General features: G+C 37.9%; 1 protein-coding gene and 1 pseudogene across 1 annotated transcript in view; both read left to right on the forward strand.

Annotated features, from left to right (window-relative positions):
* LAMA2 (laminin subunit alpha 2) overlaps nucleotides 1-25,371 on the forward strand; it is a 613,971-nt gene that overhangs the window by 461,033 nt on the left and 127,567 nt on the right. The window contains exons 34-36 of the mRNA XM_049652971.1: nucleotides 2,948-3,046; nucleotides 19,225-19,336; nucleotides 24,648-24,810. Coding sequence (XP_049508928.1) covers nucleotides 2,948-3,046; nucleotides 19,225-19,336; nucleotides 24,648-24,810 — 374 coding nt within the window. The remainder of the gene's footprint in view (nucleotides 1-2,947; nucleotides 3,047-19,224; nucleotides 19,337-24,647; nucleotides 24,811-25,371) is intronic.
* Nucleotides 12,756-17,297, forward strand: LOC125938167 (UV excision repair protein RAD23 homolog B-like; annotated as a pseudogene).

The following is a 25,371-nucleotide window of genomic DNA, read 5'->3' on the forward strand; positions in this document are numbered from 1 at the left end:
GTAACTACTTTATATACTATCAGTCAATGGTCAGGTGTTTTTTGTTTTGTTTTGGTTTGGTTTGGTTTGTTTTTTTGTTTGTTTGTTTGTTTGGTTTTTGAGAAATTCTGGATGATTTCAGTATTGTTCTTGGTCCCCTGGGGGTTTCATGACTCCTATCCTGTGGTCACTACCCTCAGGAAGCTTACAGTCTATGTACTTAAAACAATAATTAAACAATCAGCATAATCACCATGTGCTTTATAAAAATTTGATTTACAATAGATTACAAAGATTGGAGACATGGGTAATATTCAGAATAACCAGAGAATGCATTATTAATGAGAGCATCATTTGTGTTGGAACTTGAAGGATAGACACAATTTTAATAGGCAGAGAAATATTGGCAAGGTCTGGAGGAAAAACCTAAGACTTATTCACTAGGCACTGGCAGATATTCTTCTAGGGGAATATATTCTGTAATCTGGATCATGGCCTTTAAGGTAAGCATTATTATTCCTCTTTTCCAGAAGAAGAAACCAATAGCAATGACAGTGAGACTAACACTTACTGATGATTATCTCTGTGCTAAGCAATTAAGTGACTAAAGTCTTACATGAATTATCACACATAAATCTTACAGAAACTCCAAGAAGTAGGAAAGAAATACGGTATCTTTTATGTTTTGGTTTTGGTTTGTTTGTTTGTTTGTTTGTTTTCAGGTAGGGAAACTAAAGCACAGAAAAGTTAGAGACACAAGATCACATAGCTACTAAATGCAGAGCCAGGATTTGAATAGAGGCCACTGTAATTTTAGGGCTGGTGAGGATGAAACCACCTTTGTAAAGCTCAGAGAGAGAAAATGACTTCCCTGGAAGGGCCCAGCCTGCCAGTGATGTGGCCCTCCTGGCCCTGGGCTCATACATGCTCTTGTCATGGAGGCTAAGAGAGCAGGTGAGCAGAGGCGGAGCTGGGAATTCACAAGGCCTGTCTGTTCGGTATCAGAAGGCAGCATGCTAGTAAAACATAAAGCTAGAAACTGGAGTGGAGCAGGGTGATATGAAGGACAACCTTGAAAGCTAGTCAGCGGAATCTGAGTTTACCTTGTAGGCCTGGCATTCAGGAACGTAAAGAGTTTTATAAGGAAGACGCTGGTCATTTATTTTCCTTATTCCCCCTTATCCATGGTTTCAGTTACCCACAGTCAACCATGGTTCACAAGCAGATGAGACTCCTTCTGACTTCTCACCAGGTCAGTAAGTAGCCTAATGCTCCATGACAGTGCCTGTGTCATTCACCTCACTTCATCTCATTATGTAGGCATTTTATCGTCTCACATCATCACAAGAAGGGTGAGTACAGTCCAGCAAGATATTTTGAGAAAGAGAGAGAGAGAGAGACTACATTCACATATCTTTAATTACAGTATGTCTTTATAACTGTTCTATTTTATTATTGTTGTAAATTTCTTACTGTGCCTAATTTATAAATTAAACTTTATCGTAGGTACATAGACATAAGGAAAAAATGGTATACACAGAGTTCCTTATCAGCAGTTTCAGGCATCCACTGAGAATCTTTGGATGTGTCCCCTGTGGATGAGGGGGACCTGCTGTACACAGAAGGAATACAAAGAAAGGAAACTAAACTAGGAAAGCCAATACTTCAGGAGGACATAAGCAATTTTTAAAATAATACATAAGCACCAGATAAAGGAGCAAAGGCCCTATGGGAAAAGGTTCCAATCTGTGGCTGTCACCTAAGCCAGGCGACACAGTACTTCCCGAGGGCTGACTGAGTGCTGGTCAACACAACCTTGATTTTCCTTAAAGCGCAGCCTTTCTTGATTCTGTGTTTTTGTTCTTCTTCTACAATTTATTTAATACCCAGATGCTTGGTATCCTATTTCGATATTTTTAGATGGTAATATTTTACCTCTTTGTTCAGTCCCTTTCCTGTGTCACTGCTCTGGTTGCAGCCAGAGACCACAGAGAACAGAGCCTTTATTGACTCATTGCAACTAGGGACACCGAACACCTTGGGGAATTGGGGCATGTCTCAATAAGAGGGTAGTAGAAATGACTTAGAGCATTTGGGTTTGTGCTCGGTGTTCGGGGGCAGGTTTCAGGAAGCAGGGATTTGGGCTGGGTTAGGAATTGGGGGTAATTGATTCTTCTAATGAATCTTATCTAGAAGGAGGGAAGAACAAGGGAGGCTAACGCTATGTTTTCTTAAGAGGCAGTGGTCACTCAGATTTGACAGCAAATGAATTTTTGGTATTTTTGTGGTCTGCACAGAGACAATGGATTTGTCTGTGTGTAGACACGATTATGGAATGGTCTCGTGTTTTCTTTCATTCATCACTGTCAGAGAGTGACCCTGTCTAACGTTAGTGTTCTGTGAGATTGATTACGTTCAACAGGAGAAGAAAACAGCAGTGCTATGAGTGGCAGACCAGCTCCTCCAACATCGAGGCCAGACCAGTTAGTTAGTGCCCGGCCAGGTCCCTCTGTCACAGGCTCCCGTTCTCTTTCTTTCTTGTAAACAGTATCTCTGTTTGGTTGAAGTGGGAGACTGAAACAATCATGCATGGTTCATCTTGACTGTCCCCCTTACTGGCCATGTGGTCTTGTGTAAGTTTTAACTTTCTTAGAGCCATAGTTTGCTCAGACAGAAGACAAAATAGCATTTACCTCATACAACTGTTGTAGGAATTACATGAAAAAAAAAAAAAAGCCTAGCACAGAGTAATATCTCAATACATGACTGCAATTTGTATTACTTGCCAGGATATTCTTCTGCATAGCACTTTGTAGATATGTGCCCAATTGAAATGGTTTCTTTATCTTTTCTTTGAAGGTGAGAAGGCTAAATACCTCGGATATAAAGGAAAACTGTTCTGTTAAATGTTCAACCCCATGATCACTGCAAAACCATTTACTAAAATGTTTATGGAAATGTTTTTCAGCATTTGCTCTCACCTCAGCGAGCCCCAGAGAGGCTCATTCAATTGGCAGAGGGCAATCTGAACACCCTCGTGATGGAAATGAATGAGCTTCTGACCAGGGTAAGTTGGGAAGACCACGAATCCTCTTAAAGCAGATAGACCCTAAATGTTAATGAAAATTACATCACATTTCTGAAATGCAAATCTTGTTTCTAATTCCCAATTTGGTGCACAAAGTAAATGTATTTTGATCTGCCACTGCTTCCTCAAAGAAAATCTTAGCGTCAAAGAAGTTTGTGAAACTTGGACAGTGTCAAGGACAAAGGCTAAAAATACCAGAGTGACAGTGTATTTTGAAAACTCAACCCAGTCGCATGTAAAGTCTTTATCAATTCTGAATTCTAACAGCACTGTCTTTCACTATGTAAGGGAAAAGAAAAACAAATGAAAATACTTACAGACGCTTTGATCTCATCACGGGATATTTGCATTTGTATAGAAATAGTCTAAATCAGTATTCCTACACAAAAGAGGAAATCTTTATTGTGAAAATCCAAAGCATTTAAGACCCTTTTAAAAGTTAGAATGTAAAGTCCATGTTACATTTATCAGACTTTTTAAGGAATTGGGTGTTTTCAACTTTCAAAACTGCAAAAGGGTAAAATTTCTTTTTTGCTGTTAGAGAATAAAGAAAACAACAAAATTTCGCCATCTTGTGGCCAGAAAACTGCATGAACAGAAAACTGACCTGTAATTTAGGCATCCAGTCGGATTATCTAAGAGCTTTAAATGGCAAAGAATATTGGAGCTAGAAGCTCTTACATATTATCCAGTTCATTTCTCCTTTATTTGTTTAAGAACAGATACCTCACGTTGTGACAGTGAAATGAATTACCGATGGCTACATAATTCACTAGACTCAGGAACCTAAGTGGAACCTAGGCTCCAGACTCCCATTGGCCTAGTAAGGTTTCCACCACACAAGCATGCTGCAGGGTTTAGGAAAATTTCTGTAGGGAAATCAAATCAGTTTCTGAGCACAGAACGCTAAACAATGGCCTTGATATCACAAATAGCATATTAAACACTTTTTCAGAATCTTGTACCAGCAAGATACAGAATAGGGTTTCTTGCCAGATGTAGTTAGTATTAATTAGATTAATGTACACTTATCTCCTATTAATTTAATAGTTAATACTTTTGTATTTGTTATGTAAATACAAATAAAGAAGAAATTTTCAACCAATCACAGCAAAGTAAACTCAATTCAACAAGCACTTCTGAATGTTCGCCCAAGCTGGGTGTTTACAGACGAAAGATACAAATGAAGCTGTCTTTGTCTTCAATGAACTTGAATCTAGTTTGTGTGTGTGTGCATGTGTGTATATGTGTGTGTATACATATGTATTTAAATGTATGGAGAGTAATATGGGACAACTGCATGCAAATATATAATAAAACATCAAATAAAAAGAGGAACAAGAAATGCACCTGAGAAACACATGCAAATGAAATGTTAATCTTGTTATGTTAATTAGGGAATATTCCATGGAACAGGGGACACTTCATTTATTCATTCATTTTATCAATACTTATTGGGCATCTACCATGTTCTAGGTACTCTGTCAGAATGACAGACACTGGGGATAGAGGTATAAACAAACCTGACACAATTATTATCTCAATGATCTGATTACAGCCTAATGATCTAAGCCTGGAAACATAAATATTTTACTAGAAAAGTCATACCTTTATTATGTGTTAGCCTACATCATCTCATCTCTTCAGCAGACTCTCCAATAGTGAATAAAATTTTAAAAATAGACTTTATATGTTAGAAAAGTTTAAGGTTAAAAGCAAAGCTGAGGGGCACCTGGGTGGTTCAGTCACTTAAGCCTCTGACTTCGGCTCAGGTCATGATCTTACCATTTGTGTGTTCGAGCCCCACATCAGGCTCTCTGCTGAGCCCGTTCCAGATCCTGTGTCCTCTTCTCTCTCTCTGCCCCTCCCCTGATCATGCTGTCTCTTTTTCTCTCTCTCTCAAAATAAATAAGCGTAAAATAAAATCAAAGTTGATTGAAAGTACAGAGTACTACCATATACCCCCAATCCTACACATACATATCCTCCCCCATTATTAACACCCCCCACTCCCAGAGGGGTACATTTGTTACAATAAATGAAGCTACACTGACACATCATAATCACTAAAAGTTCATAGTTGACTTTTGGGTTCCCTCATGGTGTACATTCTATGGGTTTTGACAAATGTTTAATGACCTGTCTCCACCATTATAGGATCATACAGAATAGTTTCACTGCCCTAAAAACACTCTGTGTTCCAACGACTCACGACCCCTCCTCTCAAACCACCACAAAACTGATCTTTTTACTGTCTCTATAGTTTCGTCTTTTGCAGAGTATCGTATAGTTGGAATCATACAGTATGTAGCCTTTTCACACTGGCTTCTTGCACTTAGTAGGATCCATTTAAGTTTCCTCCGTCTCTTTTCATGGCTTGATTGCTCATTTCTTTTTTAGCGCTGAATAATATTTTCCATTGTCTGATTGTACCACAGTTTATTTAGCCATTCAGCTACTAAAGGACATCTGGGTTGCTTCCAAGTTTTGGCAATATGAATAAAGCTACTATATACATTTGCATACATAAGTTTTCAATACATTTTTGTAAATACCAAGGAGCTGAATTGGTAGATCATATAGTAAAGTGTGTTTCATTTTGTAAGAAATCACCAAACTATCCTCCAAATTGGCGGCACCATTTTGCATCTCACCAGCAATGAAGAAGAGTTCCAATTGTTCCACATCCTCCCCAGAATTTGGTGGTGTCAGTGTTTTGAATTTTGGCCATTCTAATAGGTGTAGAGTTGTATCTCCTTGTTTTAATTTATAGTTCCCTAATGATATATGATGCCAAGCATTTTTTTCATATATTTATTTGCTATCTGTATGTTCATCATCTTTGGTGAGATGTCTGTTCAGATCTTCACTATGGTCTGAGTGTTTCGTCACTTCCAAAATGCCTATGTTGACGTTCTAACTGCCAGGATGATGATAATAGGAAGTGAAGCCTTTGAGAAGTGATTAGTTCATGAATGTGGAGCCCTCATGAATGGAATCAGTGCTCTTACTAAAGGAACTCCTATAAAAGAGAGATCCTTTTCCCCCTCCTTGCCATATGAAGACACAGTGAAAAATGACACCAGGAAGTGAGTCCTCACCAGACACCGAATCTGCTGGGGACTTGATCTTGTACTTCCCAATCTCTAGAACAATGAGAAATAAACTTCGGTTGTTTATAAGCCACCTAGCACATTGTATTTTGTTATGACAACCCAGATGGACTAAGTCTTTTCTCATTTTTTTTTAGTTGTGTTGTTTTCTTATTATTGAGCTTTAAGAGGTCTTTGTATATTTTGGATCATAGCCCTTTTTCAGATATGTCTTTTGCAAATATTTCCCCCCAGTCTGTGGTTTGCTTTCTCATTCTCTTGACAACATCTTTCACAGTACAGAAGTTTTTAATTTTAATGAAGTCTAACTTATCAATTATTTCTTTCATGGATTATACCTTTGGTGTTGTATCTAAAATGTTGTCACCATATTCAAGGTCATCTGTATTTTCTCCTATGGTATTGTCTAGGTGCTTTATAGTTTTGTATTTTACAATTAGGTCTATGATCCAATTTCAGTTACTTCCAATACCATTCTTAAATAAACTTGTTATTTTAGAATAGCTTTAGATTTATAGAAAAGTTACAAAGATAAGACAGAGATTTCCTCCAGGACCCATACCTGGTTTTCCCTACTGTTACTTTCTTCGTATGGTATGTCTATCACAACTAATGAACTAGTATTGAGCCATTATTATTAACCAAAAGCTGTACTTTACTCAGATTTCTTCAGTTTTCACTTAATGTCTTTATATTATTCCAGAATCCCATCCAAGATACTGCATTACATTTAGTCATGTCTTCTTAGACTATACACTGAGATTTAGACTTTCCTTGTTTTTGATGATTTTGATAGTTTTGACAAGTACATATAATTTGTGGGGTGTCCCTCAGTTGGATTTTGCCTCATGTTTTTGTGATCAAAATATGGAGTTATGGGGTTTTGTGGGAAAGACCAAAGAGGTAAAGTAGCATCCGTATCACATCAAATTAAGAACACATGCAATCAATATGTCTTATTATACTGATGGTGATCTTGATCACATGGCTGAGGTAATGTTTGCCAGATTCGTCTACTGTAAAGTTATTCCTTTTCCTCTTACCACACTGCAAGACCATTTTTATCTGTGAATTCTTTAGATTTTATAACACAAAAAGCCTAGAAATAAGACTGCTGAAAGCAAAGATCTCCTTGATAATGTGAGGATGAGGAGAAAATGGAAATCCTCATTTATGAATTAATCTTATCTCTATCACATTTATAGTTAGAAACATAACTCTCATGGAGACCTTAGATACTCAAGTCTTCATGATCAGTTCGTTCCCCATGGTCAAGCTGCTTAATAATCCGAAGGTGAATTGATACACGTGGCATCATTTCTAGAAGATATGATACTGGATATTGGAAATATCCAATAGTATCAGCCTAAGACCATCAGTACCTTTATCTTACAGCCTTATCACCCAGCCAGCGTTTGGGACCAGAATCTGAGAAGTGCAGTAGCCATGATTTCCATTGCCTACATTAAAGGAGACAGTGCCTTAAACCAGGGGCCCACACTGGAGTTACCTGGGGCCAAGTCTCACACCCCCTCACAGGGGCTGTGATATAATTGGCCTGAGGTGCAGTAAGTGCACTGGGATATTCAAGAACTCTTTGGATGATTCTGATGTCAGCCAAGATTGAAAACTACTGTGGGCTTATAATCACCTGATAGTTCCAGTTCCCTTTCCTCTGGAAAGTTCTTTCACTTGTATAGCTGATGTTTTTGATGCTTCTTTTCTTCTGCTTTGGTGGCCAACCAGGCACTTTAGGACTAACATATTCTTTAGATTTCTTAAAGCATTTGGTGAGTCTCATCCTACATAGCTGGTGTGTGTGTTGCCCTCTCTCCTTCAAGTGCTTATATGTGTTGTGCTCATTTTTTCATGGAGCAATCTAGTTTTATAATGATCTTGGTAAAGAGAATCATATTCTTCCCCAAACTAACACTTATCATGTATTTTATATAATTTTGTGAGTGTGCAAATACTACATAGGCAAAATATTACATAATCCTCTATCTCTTGCAGTGTATTTTGACTTATTGCCATGTGATTTCCCTCTTGGAATATAAGTTCCTTGAGCACAGGAATCATATTTGAACTGCCCTACAATATGTGTGGAATACTGAGATGTTTTTTGATAACAACTCCAAATACCTCTATAGCAGCTGCTCTTAGCTCCCTCTTCTGTTTCACAGCCAAATTTTTTTGAAAACTTGGGAACAAGTCTTCACTAACTTCTCACTCCACTGAAAATTAGATTTCCTCTCTCTGCCTGCTACTGAACTATTTCTACGAGATAACCAATGACAAATTGGTCACTGAATTCAATGAAAACTTTAATTTACTTGAACCTCCTGTAGCAATTGCCACTCTTGACCTTTCCTTCCTTCTTGACATATCCTCCTCTATTTTTCTTTTAATTCTCTGTTCTTTTATTCTCTTACTCTGTCCATCCCTTAAAAGTTGGTTTCCTTGAGGTCCAGTCATCAATCTACATCTCTTCTCATGTGTAAATTCTTTCTTTGGCATTTAATTGCCATGTGTATGCTGATGATTCAAAAATCTATATTTTGGGGCACCTGGGTAGCTCAGTCAGTTGTGCATCCAACTGTTGATTTTGGCTCAGGTCATGATTCCAGGGCTATGGAATCGAGCCCCACGTCAGACTCCGCATTCTGTGTGGATTCTCTCTCTCCCTCCTTCTCCTCTTTCCCACTCCCCTGCACTCATGGGTGTGTTTTCTCTCTCAAAAAAAAAAAAAAAAAAGAAATTTATATTTTCAAGACAGACTTTATTTTCCTGCTTCAGTCCTAGAAACCTAACTGCCAACAGGACATTTCAACTTAAATTTACCATCTTCCTCTTAAAACACATACTTCCTCCTGTTTAGAGCATCTCAGCGATTTATCCTCCAATATTAGGCAGTCCCCCACAAAATGAATGAGTTACCTTTTACTCTGTCTTCATTTTCTTTTTTTAATATGAAATTTATTGTCAAGTTGGTTTCCATACAACACCCAGTGCTTATCCCACCAGGTGCCCTCCTCAATCCCCATCACCCATCCTCCCCTCCCACCCCCCATCAACCCTCAGTTTGTTCTCAGTTTTTAAGAGTCTCATGTTTTGGCTCCCTCCCTCTCTAACCTTTTTTTTTTCCCTTCCCCTCCCCCATGGTCTTCTGTTAAGTTTCTCAGGATCCACATAAGAGTGAAAACATATGGTATCTGTCTTTCTCTGTATGACTTATTTCACTTAGCATAACACTTTCCAGTTCCATCCACGTTGCTACAAAAGGCCATATTTCATTCTTTCTCATTGCCACATAGTATTCCATTGTGTATATAAACCATTTTCAACCCAATCCAATTCAGTTTCCTTGTATGACCTCACTCTCTCTAAGCCATATTTGACTGCAATTATTATTCATATGACAGAGTAAACTCTCTGAATCACGGATCTGATCATGTCACTTTCCTTCAAATTCTACAACAGCTCTCCATTTTGTTCAATATGACATATAATGCTCTCCTGTTGTGATGTGATGTGATTCTTGCTTAACTCCCCAGCCTCATCTCTCCCCCAGCTCACAGTCTGGTTATCTGATGCACTGAACATATAAGCCAGAAAGCTAGGAATTTTTCTTGGTCCTTTTTCTTCCTCACTGTACCCCCACTTATTCAACTCATTACCAATTGCAGGAGGTTCCCCTTCTTGTATGGATTTCATCTCCGCTAACCAGCTCTCATTCGATCTCTGTAACCTTTAGTTTGGAATTAACATATTGGCTTTCTACCTATTCTTTTTGCTTTTACTCCTGTTTTCCTTCCACTCTATTCTCTACAGTGTAGCCAGAATGCACTTTTGCTATTCCAAATTTGACTATGTCACCCTAGTGCTTAAACTCATCCTCCCAACTTCTCATTGCTCTTTGGTTAAAGCCCCAAATCCTATCTTTGGCTGCATCTCCCACTACTTGTGCTTCTGGACATCTGCACTCCAGCCATACTGCCCTTCAGTTATCTCATCCCACCACCATAGAGCCTTTCCATATATGTTTTCTTTAGCCTTTGAAGTAAGTCACCTTCTCCTATATGTTGTTAACTTCTGTTAATTCCAATGAACCCTTCAAACCTCAGCTCATGGAACCCTGTCTTATGAGTTACATTTAAGGTGTGGTGAGACTCCTCCTATAACTGGCTTATACTACTGTGTTTTTTCTTCAGTTTGTAATTATATAAATTTATTTTCATGATCACTCAGCAAATACTTCTCTACTCCTCCAGACTATGAGTTTCAAAAAGATAGGAAGTATGTCTTCTAAATATTTTTTCTCACCATGCTATCACCAATATCATGCACATAGTTCAGTAATATTTAGTTAATTGTGAATAACTTAAATAATAACACTTGAACAACTGGCTGACAGGTATAAAAACTCAAAATAAGCATTGATTTTTAATATGTGTAAAACACACTAAAATCAGGCATATATGTATATTTATATTGAGTTGGATATTTTACTTCCTTTGAAAAACATCTCCTAAATGTTTATCTAGAAGGGGAGAATGCTATCTAATAGACTGAATTGTATAAAATATCAAAACCTAGCTTTATTTGCATTGTCTTTTACTGCCTATTTTTAAATCAAATTTAAAGAAAAATTGTTTCTAAAATAATGAAACTAGTTTTTAAATTTTTTAAGTGCCAACAATTTTGAATGTTTACCTTGTTTATATGTTTAAAAGGTTTAAGTTGACAACAGTGTTTTTTTTTAAATTTCTGCTATTATATTTTAAAAGAGAGAGAAAGTGTATAACACATGATACTTGTTTGGTTTGGAACTTTCAAAATTGACACCTGAAATATTTAGGGAGAAATTACATAGAACTCACTTATTACCATTCTACAGGGTCACTTGGCTTTTCCCTGTTTCCTCTTGTGTTGTGTAATAGCTTGCCTGAGGAGTACTTCACCAACACTTAGACATACAAAACCGGTAGTTTTTGAAAATGACCCTTGAGAATAGCATATAAATGATTAGATCTGAAATTTAATTTTAGCAGGAAGCCATATAAGTCTGCAAATGCAAAAGTGGATGGCATCTAAGCAATGTTGTCTTTTCGCTAGTCAGATTTGCCCCATTAGATTCTAGCTTTAACATAAGGCAGAAAATGAAAGACACTAGTAATATCCAACCAAGAAAATTATGTGCAGATTTCAAGAGGCACAGTGAAAACTGCTTGAGCTAAGGTGAGAAAGTAACAGGTACGTTGTTCAGAAGTAAATTAATGTGTGCCTAATTGTAATGCATGCTGCTTAATATAAATACTCTTTAAAAAAAAAAAAAAAAAAAAGGAAAAAAAGAAGAAGAAAAATAGAAGGGAAAAAAATACCCAGTTTAGTGAACTTGAATGTAAAAAAAGGTAATCAAAAGTAAGAGAGAAACACAAGGTATTGCTTAAGGCATCATTTAGAAAAGAACACTGGAAAGATTGTAGAACTGAGGTAAGAGGATGTAAAAATGAGAAAATCACAGACAGAGAATGAAAGGAAGATTGTACAACATAGTAGGATAAATGAGAAGACATTTGTCAAATATTCAAAGGACAAGATAACAGTGCATATCAGGGAAGCTGACGAGGGAATGGAATGGTAATTTAATAAAATACAAGAAGAACCAAACTGAATCATATAGATAGCTCCTATCATGTAGTATTTAGCATTCATCTGTAACATTATCAATAGCCTGTCCTGGATGAAACTTTTGTGAATTTAGCTTTTACAATGATACCGCCATCTATCACCACTCCCCATAGCTGATAGTGCATTTGTCATAAGCTTCCTTTATGGAGTCTCTCATGGGTGGTTTTGACAAGGGTGACTCTTCAGCCTAATTACTGTGTAATAAGACATGACTTTTAAAAATATGTCTCTATGATGTTCTGATATGGATTCTTAAATATGTTAATCTAGTAAACCCTAGAGATTATACATTTAAAGTACTACCTAACTTAAGGAGTGCCCCTCCTCCAACCCAGAATACTCAACTTTTTTCATATATTTTCCTAACCTTCCTGGATGTTAGCCAAATATAAGTTAGGGTTTGATACAGACAAAATAAAAAGCTGCGAGATGGAAAATTTGTGTTTTGCCCCCAATTCCCTGTATGTACAAGTTCAGATATGCCACTTAACCTTTCAATACCTTCATTTTCACCTGTATAAAAAGAGGGATCATGTCCTCTGTGTATCTTTAAAAGCAGGAAGAGTAAATGAGACACAAGAGAGTATTATAAGCCCTTCTGAACACACATATCAATCCAAGATACAGTTGAGCCTGAGTAACTCCTCTTTTAGAGTGCTAATACTGTAAGTCAATGCCTTTTTCTTTTTTTTTTTTTTTTTTTTGGCCAAGAACCTCACATTTCCTCCTCTCCTGGAGCACAGCCAAGAGAGGCAGCTCTTCTAGACTCTGCAAGGAAGGCCGTCTTCTTCCTCAGTAAGCACTGTGCTGGCCCTAAAGAGTTCTCCCTGCTCCCAACCCCAACACTGCCCTCACCAGCGTAGTACTTGGTGTGTGATCGCAGGCCACTGTTTAATGATCATGGGCCCAGTACAAGGATGTAGTGTGGTTGGGACTGGAGGCTCTCCTGCCTGGCTCTCCTCCTCAGCACTCAGCTGCAGCTCTTGAGCACAAGCTTCCTATTAGGCTCTGAAAAATGCCCAGAAACTGTCCAGCCATTCACATTCGCTGGCAAGCATAGCACCTGGCATATGGCCAGTTTGAGTGGTAATGGGAAGGCATAGAGAGAGAGATTCTTTCCCCTCCAACAGGCTTTAGAATGTCCAAGGAATTTGTAGTTGGTTTGATTATTATTATATCAGCTAATCACCCAATATCTACTCTGCCTGAAACTCTGAGAAATAAAAACAGGTAAGACATAGCCTTAGCCCCAAAGACAGAGCTTACATAGATAAGGCAAAACACCTAGCAAAATAATTACCCTATGGGGTGCCTGGGTGGCTCAGTCAGTTGAGCGTCCAACCTTGGCTCAGGTCATGATCTCGCGGTTCGTGAGTTCGAGCCCCGCGTGGGGCTCTGTGCTGACAGCTCAGAGCCTGGAGCCTGCTTCGGATTCTGTGTCTCCTTCTCTCTCTGCCCCACCCCTGCTTGCGCTCTGTCTCTGTCTTTCAAAAAATGAATAAACATTAAAAAAAATCAAAATTATTACGCTAAATAGTCGTGAATGGTGATCATGATAGTTGTGTTTGAAAATCTGAAAGAGGGTTCCGCCAAGTAGCCAGCACCCAGAGCAGGCTGGGCTCAGAGCTGCCCGGCGGCACCATGTGGGTCACCCGGAAGACCCTCCGGCAGCAGGATTGATGTCAATGCAGGGGAGACTGTGGAAGCACTGGAGGAGGAGACTGAGTCGGAAAAGGGGAACGAAGTCTTTCCCATAGGAATAATTATTCAGGCAAGGTCCTTCCTGATGATACTGCTGTAAAAGAAAATGAAGTTGATGGAAAAACCTTGTGATAGTTATGGTGGCAAAACCCAAAGCAGTGACAGCACCAGCACCAGCCACAGCCCAACAGTCACATCCTGCCACCTCGCCACAATTAGCTCCTCCACGGCACTGGCTGGGGCTCAGGTCCCCACCCCCACCCTACTTTGGCTCCCACTCCCACACCTGAACTCCTCATTCCAGCATTAACAAGCATCTTCTGAGCCCAAAACCTTCCAGCAATGAAACAAGAAACACCTGCAGAAAAGCCGGCAGAAACACCAGTGGCTACTAACCCAACATCGACTGGATGGTACATCAGGAGATTCTTCTTGGCCAAACATTCTTTTAAGTTTATTTTATTTTGAGAGAGAGAGAGAGAGAGAGAGAGAGCGAGAGAGAGAGAGAGAGAGCGCACTAGAGTGGGGAAGAGGCAGAGAGAGAATCTCAAGCAGGCTCCATGCTGTCAGCGCAGAGCCCCACATGGGGCTCAAACTCACCAATCATGAGATCATGACCTGAGCCGCAATAGAATTGGGCACTTAACCGACTGAGCCACCCAGGCGCCCCTTGGTCAAACCTCTGTGAAAATGCAACCAGCACACGTGTGAGGGTCAGTCTTGTGAGACCGTGATAACTGAGGTCATGTCTATGGGCTGTGGTAACTGAGGTCATGTTCATAGGCTGTGGAGGCCAGCAAATAATTGCAGCCCTGAGAGCCATTCTCCACCACCCTGACAGAGCAGTGGAACACCTTTTTATGGGAATCCCGGAGGTAGAGGAAGTCAGGCTGTGGTTGCTCCCCCTCTGGTGGCTGGTCCTGGGGCTCCTCAGTGTTCAATGGCTGCACCTGCAGCAATGCCTACACATTCTGGAGGACATCCCCTTGAACTTTTGCAGATAAGCCTTAGTTTCAACAGCTGAGGCAAATTATTCAACAAACTTCTTCCCGGTTTCTAGCACCGCTACAATAGGTCAAGAAAATTCTCAACTACCGCAGCAAATTAGCCAACACCAGGAGCATTTTATTCAGGTGGTCGGTGAACCAGTTCAAGTAGGGTAGTTGAGGAGGAGGGAGTGGAGGTGTCGGGGAGGAATTGCAGAAGGTGGAAGTGGTCCTGTGAACTACATTCAGGTAATACCTCAGGAATGAGAAGGTATAGAAAGATTACAGGTACTAGGATCTCCCACAGGACTTGTGATGTGAGCATATTTTGCTTGGGAGAAGAATAAGAACTTGGAGGTCAGTTTCCTTCTACAGCAAAACTTTGATGAAGATTGGAAGGGACTTGGGCTGATCGCCACAATACTTGGTGTAAGGTATGAGATTGTTGGGGGTGGGGATATAGGGCAGATATATATACAGTACATGTCTGCTTTAATTAGCAGATGCCACAAATCTGCATAGTGTGTAAACTATTACACAACCAGAGATCAGATTTTTTACAGGTCATTATTTCTTCTATAAAAAAACTAGGTAGGGGCGCCTGGGTGGCGCAGTCGGTTAAGCGTCCGACTTCAGCCAGGTCGCGATCTCGCGGTCCGTGAGTTCGAGCCCCGCGTCGGGCTCCGGGCCGATGGCTCAGAGCCTGGAGCCTGCTTCTGATTCTGTGTCTCCCTCTCTCTCTGACCCTCCCCCGTTCATGCTCTGTCTCTCTCTGTCCCAAAAATAAATTAAAAACGTTGAAAAAAAATTAAAAAACAAAAAAAAAAAAACAAAAAAAAAACTAGGTAACTTTTTCTGGGTGTCACCTTTTTTAGTGTCTTGGATCCAAAAATTTAGTGTAATGCCCTGCTTTATATTTCTTTGACTTAACATTGATTTCTGAAAGAATCCTTGCTACCTAGAACCTACAGTCTCTATTTTGTGGGAGCCCTTGATAATGGCTTTGTGAAATTGAAAGAAATTGGATCAGCTGTAAACAGAAATGTCAAGTTATTGATAGTTATCGTTGCTTCTTCAAATACGTATAAAGTTAATGTGTAAGAAAGCCCATTCTTTCAAGTTAAATAATTGGTGGGGTTGGGGGGAAAGGAGAGAAGAGGAACTTCTTAAAATGTAAATAATTACTGACATATAAATTTTTTTTGATCATTGAATGTGAGGATCTGTGCAAGAATAGGCAGAATTATCTCTCTGTTTACGTGTTTTTTTGGTTTGTTTTAGGAAACAAATTGGGAGGTGTCTACTGTTTACTTCATTGTTGTGTTGCAATAAAAGTTTTAAAAATCACCATTGCATATTTGCTTTGGATGTATCCCTTTGTGAAATTTAGCACTTTGAGGCCAGCGGAGAAATGCCACATTCACTCCCCTTCCCTTTCCCTCACCAGAAATGTGTTCATCAGCAAGTCACAAGCTTAAAACTGCTGCCTTTCTTTAAAGCCAGAAAATGCCAATTCAGTTCAGAAGTAATACAGATGTTTCAGAACTGTGTTTCTGATGTTTGTAAATATTTTTCCTAATTAGATAAGAATGTATGACCATTGATGTCATTAGGATTGTATTGCTTTCAAAAAGAGGAGGACAGAAGTATAATGCAGCATCTTGCATTACATTGGATAGACTGGTAAAATCTTTTGGAAGAATTGAAAGATGCAGCTGGAAAAGTATCTTGGAAAATATATAATCAAGATATCTCATGGCATATTAAAAGAAAACTTTTAAGAGCAAAAAAAAAAGAAAGAAAAGGAAATGTAAGAAAGGAAAGCATGAGCCAAAACAGTTAGGGATGGCTTCATAAAGAAGGTTAGGTACGGACTGACTCAGAGGCTGGATTTATTTTAGATAATTCGAGAGAGGTTAAGGAACAATAAAACAAAAGCTCTTTCTGGAAGTGTTTATAGAAAAATAGGCAATAAGAATGGTAACAAGGTTGGCAAGACGTGTTGGGTAACTGTTTAATCATTTATTGAACATTCATTCAATATTTGCTAGTAGTTAGTCATCGTTCTAAGAGCTGGATATAAAGTGAAGAGCAAAACAGACCAAGTTCCTGCTCTCTTACAGCTTGCCTTTTAGTCAAGGAGGTAACCCATAAATAGGGAAGCCTTAAAGTAATTCTAAAATGTTTGGTACTATGAAGAAAATGTTCTGCAGAAATTTGAAAACCTGGCTAGGTGCCCTGGGAATGGCCACACCAGGAAGGGCCACTGAAGCTGAAAAATGACACAAGACAAGGATCCAGTCTCTGAAAAGATAAGAGAGAAGTTCATTCCAGGCAGAAACAGCAGGATCCCAGGAGGCCCTAAGAAGGAAAGAATTTGGCATATTTCACGTGCTAAATAGAAGCTGGGGAGTTTAATTTCGTAGGGTCTTAATGCCAATTTTTTTCACTTCTTTCTTACCATCGGTCATGTCGAATTCATGACATCTTACTATTGGAATGCTCATATAATCAATCAGTACCACGTGTGTAAATGATGACTCTTACACATTATTGTATAAATTAATTAGGAAAGTAGAAATCAAGGCAGGGGATGCTATCTTGATCATCCAGAATTTAAAAGAGACAGTGTATCAATATACATTTCTTTAAAAAAAATTAGATACTCTCAGCTATTAACCAGGATTGGTAGCCTTCATGGTGTCAGTATGTAAGTTATGATCTTTTAGTAATATAGATAAGATATTGATGATAAATTTTAAGTTTATTTTTTGTTTTTGTTTTTAATGTTTATTTATTTTGAGGGAGAGAGAGAGAGAGAGCGCGCATGAACTGGGGAGGGACAGAGGGAGAGAGAGAGAATCCCAAGCAGGTTCCATGTTGTCAGCACAGAGCCCAATGTGGGCTCAATCCCACAAACTGTGAGATCATGACCTGATGTAAAATCAAGAGTCAGACGCTTAACCAACTGAGCCACCCACGTGCCCCAGATTTTAAGTTTAAATTATAATGTACATTTTCTGTGTGGTAACAGATACTAGTGCTGGTGATACATTAATTCTTAAGATACTTAAACATTACCAAAATGTAGATCAAGTCCCTTATTATATTCTGTGCAATCTGAAAATAGGAGTGATATTATAGAGTACAGTCAAGTCCAGCCTAGACAAACATCTACAACAGTTTAGAAGGCCAAGATCTTAAGCAGTTGACATTAGTAATTCAAAAGTAACGTTTAAAAAATTACATGTATGAGTATATGCATGTGGTGTGTATATGTAAAAAGTAACTTGACCTATTGATGAGAACCCTCCAAATAATTTTGTATATTTACTGCAAACTGTAAAGAGAAACTTTTAAAACTTCCAATGCATCTTTTCATCCTTCTGCTTGTGATGATAACATAGGTTGAGGAATTAGATGATAACTAGACTTTATATTCTTTTATGCAAAACCTTGAAGACTGGTCATGAATTAAAACTCTCACTGCCCCTGGGAAATCACAAAATGCAGTATAATTTCTATAACATCTCTTACCATGTTCTGTATTGGCCAAGCATTTAGTTCTATTTTAATTTCTATTTAAAATCCACTTATGTATAAAAAATGTAGGATCTCTGGGCATGTCTAGAATGCAAGTACTATGGTACAGGATTATAGACTATTAATACTCTGCCAATTTGGACCTTAGTCAAGTTATTTTAAGACAGTTTGTGATTCGTTAATTCATTATCTGTAGTTAGATTATCCCTATCTTTTTAGTTAAAAAAAAAAGGCATATTTATTAGCATATGCATATGCATAGAATTATGAAATGTAAACCTATTTCAAGGTGCTCTAAACCTTATAGTATCTTTTAAGAAACTTTGAATATTACACATGCCACTTTTATTTGACTAAATATAATGTATCTCAACTATGAACACATTAAATGGATTCCTTTGTGTCAAGTGGCATCTTCATTGTGAATGAAGGTGAAAATGTACCAGGATAACCTTTGGGAAGTGAGGCTGTTTGTGAAGTTGTTTTATTTTGTTGATGATGATGTATGGTTTTGCGATTAACAGTCATCTTTTCTGGGGATGACATGGGTGAAGTTAACATTTATTCTTCTTTAACGTTTTACTGGAATCTTTAGAGTGTTATAAAACATGCATTTACTACTTGGTAGCTAAACATTTCTCCCTCTTTGTTTCTTTAATTAACGTATTGATCTAAACTGCATCTATAGGATCAAGCTTATTGAGACAGACTGCCTGTGTCTCCACAAGAGATCATTGCTGGACTCCACACTTTTTCCGTAAATAAAATATGGACAAAACTGCAACATGTGGAGGTTGAAGAATCCATTAAAGACTTTTGGCAACTGTACCTTAAAGATACTTCAAAAATAATTGCGTTTTATCGCTTCCTTTATGTCATTGCATACAGCAAGGGTTTTAAAAAGACCAAATACGGCTCTCTGATTTCCATTTAATGGAAGAAGTAATAAAGTTTAATTGTGTACTTGAGCACAGGGTGTCATTTCCAGTATATCTGATCAATAATTTATCGATTGCCTTTGGCTCGGAGTAATATTTGAAAGAAAATGTAGCCAGTGGGCGCTTATCTAGCTGGAGCTTCATCATCTCAATTAATTATGCTTTTCCTGAATTTGGATCATTAGGCGACCAAAGTGACAGCAGATGGCGAGCAAACTGGACAGGATGCTGAGAGGACCAACAGGAGAGCAGACTCCTTAGGAGAATTCATTAAGGAGCTTGCCCAGGATGCAGAAGGTATTAGAATCATTTAATTTAATCATTATGTCTCCCAACAGAAAAATAGAGAAAGGGATTACACAGGACTGGAATTTCTCCAGTAACAGATAACATTTATCAGTCTGAGGGTCAGGTTTAAAAAGTGTTTTGGTTGATATATTCAAGGGCGTTGTCTGCCGAGAGTCTGCAATCTACAGTGTTAAATTAGGGACAACAGCGAATTAGTAATCATGAGTGCAGAGTCATGGAAAATTAAATGTGGTCCCTTAGGAATGCTTTAATTTTTGAGGAATGGCTATTATGATTAAAGAACGAATAGATAACTTATGTCTTGCTATTATTTGTATTCAAAACCAAGAGATTGTTAACTTTTTTAAAAAGCTAATTTTAACATTCTACTCAGTACATTAAAGCAGCACTTTAATTTCTCAAAATGGCTTTTAAACTACTTGGTGCTGTTTTTAATGAACATCTGGTGCTTGGTGTTTGGATTTGCTACCTTACCAGAAGCTACACTGCATTTAGTCCATAATTCTCTAGGAGCTGGTTCTTGGCATCTACCAATCTGACTGAAGATCAAAGTGGAAGCCATTTTGGGGCTAAAGCCCAGATGAGAAAAAGAGATTTCACAAAAAAACTAGATCTTCAGTATATATTAATATAAAATAAACACGCATGCATATTTAGAAAGGAGGAAACGTGTTTTTTTTTTTCTTTTAAAAAAATAAAACATTTTTATTGCTCTACAGTGTATTTTAGATATTTTGCTTTGTAATATAGCCAAATAAATCAGGGCACAGGATAAACTTTCAGGCAGATTCTGACAGGTAGTTCTTAGGAATCACTGGCTAAGAAGAGACCGAAACTCCCAAAGATTTCCCACAGCAGGAAGCAACAGAGTTTTAGTCTGAGGCAAATAATCTGAGGCAAAACATGTCAGGATCTGGAACATTCTACTGGAAAATTCTTAATTAACTCATTATGGTTTATTCTCTGCTAGATGGAGTTATTGTGCTTTCCCTGATTTTATTTTCCATTAATGCTGCTTAAAGTGTTCTCCATCCAGCACTCCCTACCCCCTCCCCCAACACACACACACACACACACACACACACACACACACACACACAATTCCTTCTGCTTGGATCCATGAAGGCAATGGTCAATACCCCAGTAACTTTCCTTTTCCTTATACCTCAATCTCAACCACTCAATACTTAGCAGCCTATCCTGGAACTTATTTTGAAATCATTTCAATCAAATATTCATACCTAAGAGTAAATGCTAGTACATGTTTTCAATAGACTCCAACCAACATTAGCACTGCTAATTCATTTTCCCTGCGTTGCACCCACCAGCCAGTTTGTGCACGGGACAAAGGCACCAACAGGGGGCAGAGTGGAGACGATATTTAGTCCAGGTTTTGCTCATCGCCCACAATCTATCCGTTAGAGAAAAGGGTTATGTATCCTCATAGGTGTCTCCCATTCTCTCCAGTGTGCGTCAGTCAGACACTCAGGTCGTGTCTGTCCAGACAGGACACATTTTTTTCTAATTCATGTGAAGTGCCAGGTGGGATAGCTGTGATCTGTACCTGAGAGAAATGTGGACATTGCTCCCTTCTTCCAATGGGTGCTAATGTAAATGATAACAAAAATAATAACCACAGCCCCTCATAAAAGAACTTTGGCAAAATTAATCCAACTGTTAAAATTTTATGAAAATTAAAATTTGAATATGCCAGAGGTAAACTAAATCCTGAGATGTTTATATGTGCTGTTAAGTCTTAGCAGTTCAGGAATTTTTTTTTAAAAAAGGAAACTCATCAAAAGCCTTAAGTAAGTTATACAATATATCCACACTCATTTTTCCTCCTGGAATTACACTAATTGTGGATAATAACGGTACTTTTAGGCTTTATTAGTGACAATAAATTGCTGTGGGAGAAGCAAATGTTTTAGCCTGGCATTTGTCTACTTCAGTTTTATTTTTAGATAGATAGAATACCTTACTCACCCTATCTTCCATTATAAGTCCTGGCCTCTTCATAGATAATCAGGGTCCATTCATCTAAGGCATTCTTATCTCACCATAGTTTAAAATCTACTTTGCTAGGACTCCTGATTATATCACAAATATACTATATGTTATTCCATATTATTCCATTATTAGAATAATGAGTGATATATATATGTACATATACACATGTTATATATATGCTCTGACATATTAGGACTTAAGAAATGCTAGACACCTTCTTTCCTATTTCACAGGTCACAATTGTATTTGTCATTCATGATAAATTTACCCATCAGAAGATTTTTTTTTTTTAGGCTCAGTGTGAAAAACAACTTTGTTTCTCCTGAAGAATTAATCTATTTGTATGTTGCAGATACTGTTTACTTCTTAAGTTATCCTTTATAATCCCTTGCTACTTTGGCTACTAAGATACTGTTAATATGTCTTCTGATTTACATTATTTTTTATCTTTACCCCATTTCCTTTTATGAGAATTTTGTCTTGTTTTAAAGATACTTCAAAACTCCTTAAAATTCCCTTTGAAATAAAGTAGAAATAAGTAAATAAATTTAAGAGATATATTAATGTTAGTTATTTTCAATTCTGTTGAAAATGTACCAAACTGAGAGTGCATACCTTTGAAAAACAGACTGAATAACATCTTCGCCTTTAGCTTAAAAATATTCAGAGAATTTCCAAATTCCACATGTAAAAGCAGTGAAGCAATCATATCTCTTCTATTAAAATGATGCTTCCTTTCTTAATACAGTATCATTTTGCTAAAGCAGCTGCTGTGCCTTAATAATTTCTTCTAGTTGCTTACATATTACTTTCACTTAAAAGAAATGATTCATGGTTCCAAAAGGTACAGCAATCTTTGTCTTTTCCTTTTCTCTCTCATTTTTCCAGCAAGTTCTTCCCTGGAGAAGTTTAACTTTGAGAATAGACCACAAGTGAGGCGTATCTCATATTTAATCCTTTACAGCCACCTAAGTCCAGAAGCTAAATTCAATCAAATTCCAAAAATATCTCGAATCAAAGCTCACTTATATATTCACTTAATAAAAGAAAAACAAAAACCTTTGTCAGGTTGAAAAGTGGAATTTATCTCTTTCATTAAAATAAAAAAAAAAATTGAATGCAAATGAGTCAGTGTTTAGTTACATGATGTAATTAGTTAAAATCAACATACAGACAGACATGCACTCAGACCAAAGGAGGAGATGCACCATAGGGAAAGGTCAATCTACTGTCTTCCTTGAAATGTAAGAAGTATAAACCTTACATTTAATCATTGGCATTCTGGCATATTTCTCACAAAGTCTGCTGGATGAAGGAACTTTCCAATTAATCAGTCCATGGTCACTGTGGTTCCTTCACAAACACAATAAAGCCTAGGTGATAACTTAGCAACAGTAGTGGTGGAATCTTGAGAAGTTTCCTTGGTGTATTTCAAAGTATGACTGTTAAGTAGTTGACCAAGAAAGAGCCACCCTCACTAACTTCTAGGAAAACAGCACATGTGCAATAATTTCTACCACAAGGCTAGGAATGACCATATTTGTTCTTTAAAGCACCTGACTTAAATTGTTCTACAGATTAAATCATGGCTTTCAGAATAAGGAGTTGACTGCAGCAACTTGCTAACCAAATCCATTTATCATGAAAAGAGAATTTGGGGGTGCCCGGGTGCCTCAATCAGTTAAGTGTCTGACTCTTAGTTTCAGCTCAGGTCATGATCTCACAGTTTGGTTCATGAGATCCAGCCTAGCGTCGGGCTCCACACTAATAGCACAGAGCTTGCTTGGGATTTTCTCTCTCACTACCTTTCTCTCTGCCCCTCCCCATCTCACATGCACACACACTCTCTCTTTCTCTCTCTCAAAATAAATAAATAAAAAATAAAAGAGAATTCAAAAGATGCATTTTGGAAGGATAAATAAAAGGTTAAAACTCAATTCCTTCTGCTAAACCATGATTTTCAAACTCTAGCATACATCTGAAGCCCCTAGAGGGCTTGTTAGAACATGGATTGCTGGTCCCTACCCTCAGAATTTTTAACTCCATAGATCTGGAACAGGGCCTGAGAATCTCTATTTCTAATAAGTTCCCAGGTGAGGCTGATGATGCTTGTTTGGGGACCACATTTCAGAACCACTGTCACACCCTTCATGGCTCATGTCACACCCTTCATGGCTGCTCTATTTGGCCTATGTGTACCTGTTTCAGGAACTCTGAATACTATCGTTAGAACTCTGAATACAGCTCCAACCAGTTTCAATAAGAAACATTTCTCCAAGAATATAAATGAATTTTCAGAATTCTTTATGTCCTAAATGCATCTTAAGATAGAGCATTGAATAGTAGAAAATGTCTCTTAGCCAACCCAGAGCCTCATTCTAGGGATGTTCACAGGTAATATTATAGAAATAAGGTTTGGCACACAAGAGTTTGAGAAAACCTCTCCTTTCAACTTGTTAAGTTAATGTGCCATAAAACACACTTCAAGAGAAGTTGGCCTAAAACTAACGGGTAGAACTGCATAAATGTTTCAACGCACCGGTTTTTCAAACTTTTATCCGACATAGAATTCTTTTTTTCAAATGAAATCTTGCCCAGGACACTAACCTATAAAATAGACACTTGACAGAATAGACATCATGTGTAGAATACCTGGAGCACCTAGGGAATCCTAAGATTCTGAACAGCACGGTTTGAACTTTATTTAAAGCTTAATAAACACAGACGCTTACAGTGGATGTTATTGCTAGAAGGTAGCTTTGAGCCCTAATCCGTAGCCCTTGTCCCAAGACCAGTGCTTCCTCCCTCATTCCTTCCACCAAATGAGCACAGAACTGTGCGGAAGTACAAGGGCAGGTTTGTTTTCAGAGATCTCCTCACTGATAGTTTTTCCCTACTCAGGATTTTAAAATGGACTGAATGTGATTGTGTCTTATCGGCCGTGCAGATTTTGTGCTTTCCTCTTCCAAAGGGAATGCTACATGTATCATTGCTTACCTCTTCCCCGGGAAGGGATGGAACCATTTTTTTGTTTGCATTTTCTTCCTTGTGAACTAGAGACACCCTCCTTTAAGGACTGTGCCCCCCAAAAGAAATATAAAATGGAGAAATATGTCACCTTTCCCTTATTGGTATGGATTGTTATTAACTACCTCCCTGTTACCAGCAGGAACACTCATGGCAAACTACATTTCATTTGGAGATCCTGGGGAAGAGCAGACTCTTGGTGCCATTTTTGCATGTGGCATTTTTGTTTACTAATTTACAAAATTTGTTTTACCCCCTGCAGCTGTAAATGAAAAAGCTGTGAGACTAAATGAAACTCTAGGAATTCAAGACCAGGACTTTGAGAGAAATTTGCAAGGGCTTCAGAAAGAGATTGATCAGATGATGACTGAACTGAGGAGGAAAAATCTTGATAAACAAAAGGAAGTTGCCGAAGATGAGTTAGTGTGAGTAGATACTCTGTTATTTTTTTACTTGATAAACTGAATTTTTCAAATGGTTGTTTACAATTTTCTAAAATTTTCATCACACTTATAAGTAGAAGATGCTATTTTATTTTCCACTTAGTAATAATTTGTCTTGCTCTAAAATTGATTAAAAGTATGTTTTTGCCTATGTTTAAATAATCAAATAAATGATCTTTTTTGGATTGCTGTCCCTTCCACAATTAGGCTAATGGACTTGCTTTATTAATTGCCTGTATTAGGGACTTCTAAACCATCAAAGGGTTTTTTTTGTGTGTGTTAATAAAAATATCTTTGGATAATTATGAATTTAGCAGCCCATTCTATACATTTTGTCATTTTAGGAAATGCTGAATAGAAGGGTCATCAAATAATAAATGCCTAATACCTTGAAATAAGGGCTGAAAATTTGAGGTTGGAAATAGCAATAGTGATTTTACTAATGCAAATGAACTCTGTGACCACACACTCAGGAAAAAATAAATAAATAATTGTTACATTTATAGTCAGCTAACTTCAAAGTGATGGTGTTATTAATATTTA

The sequence above is a fragment of the Panthera uncia genome (genome assembly GCF_023721935.1).
Source record: "Panthera uncia isolate 11264 chromosome B2 unlocalized genomic scaffold, Puncia_PCG_1.0 HiC_scaffold_24, whole genome shotgun sequence".
Taxonomy (NCBI): domain Eukaryota; kingdom Metazoa; phylum Chordata; class Mammalia; order Carnivora; family Felidae; genus Panthera; species Panthera uncia.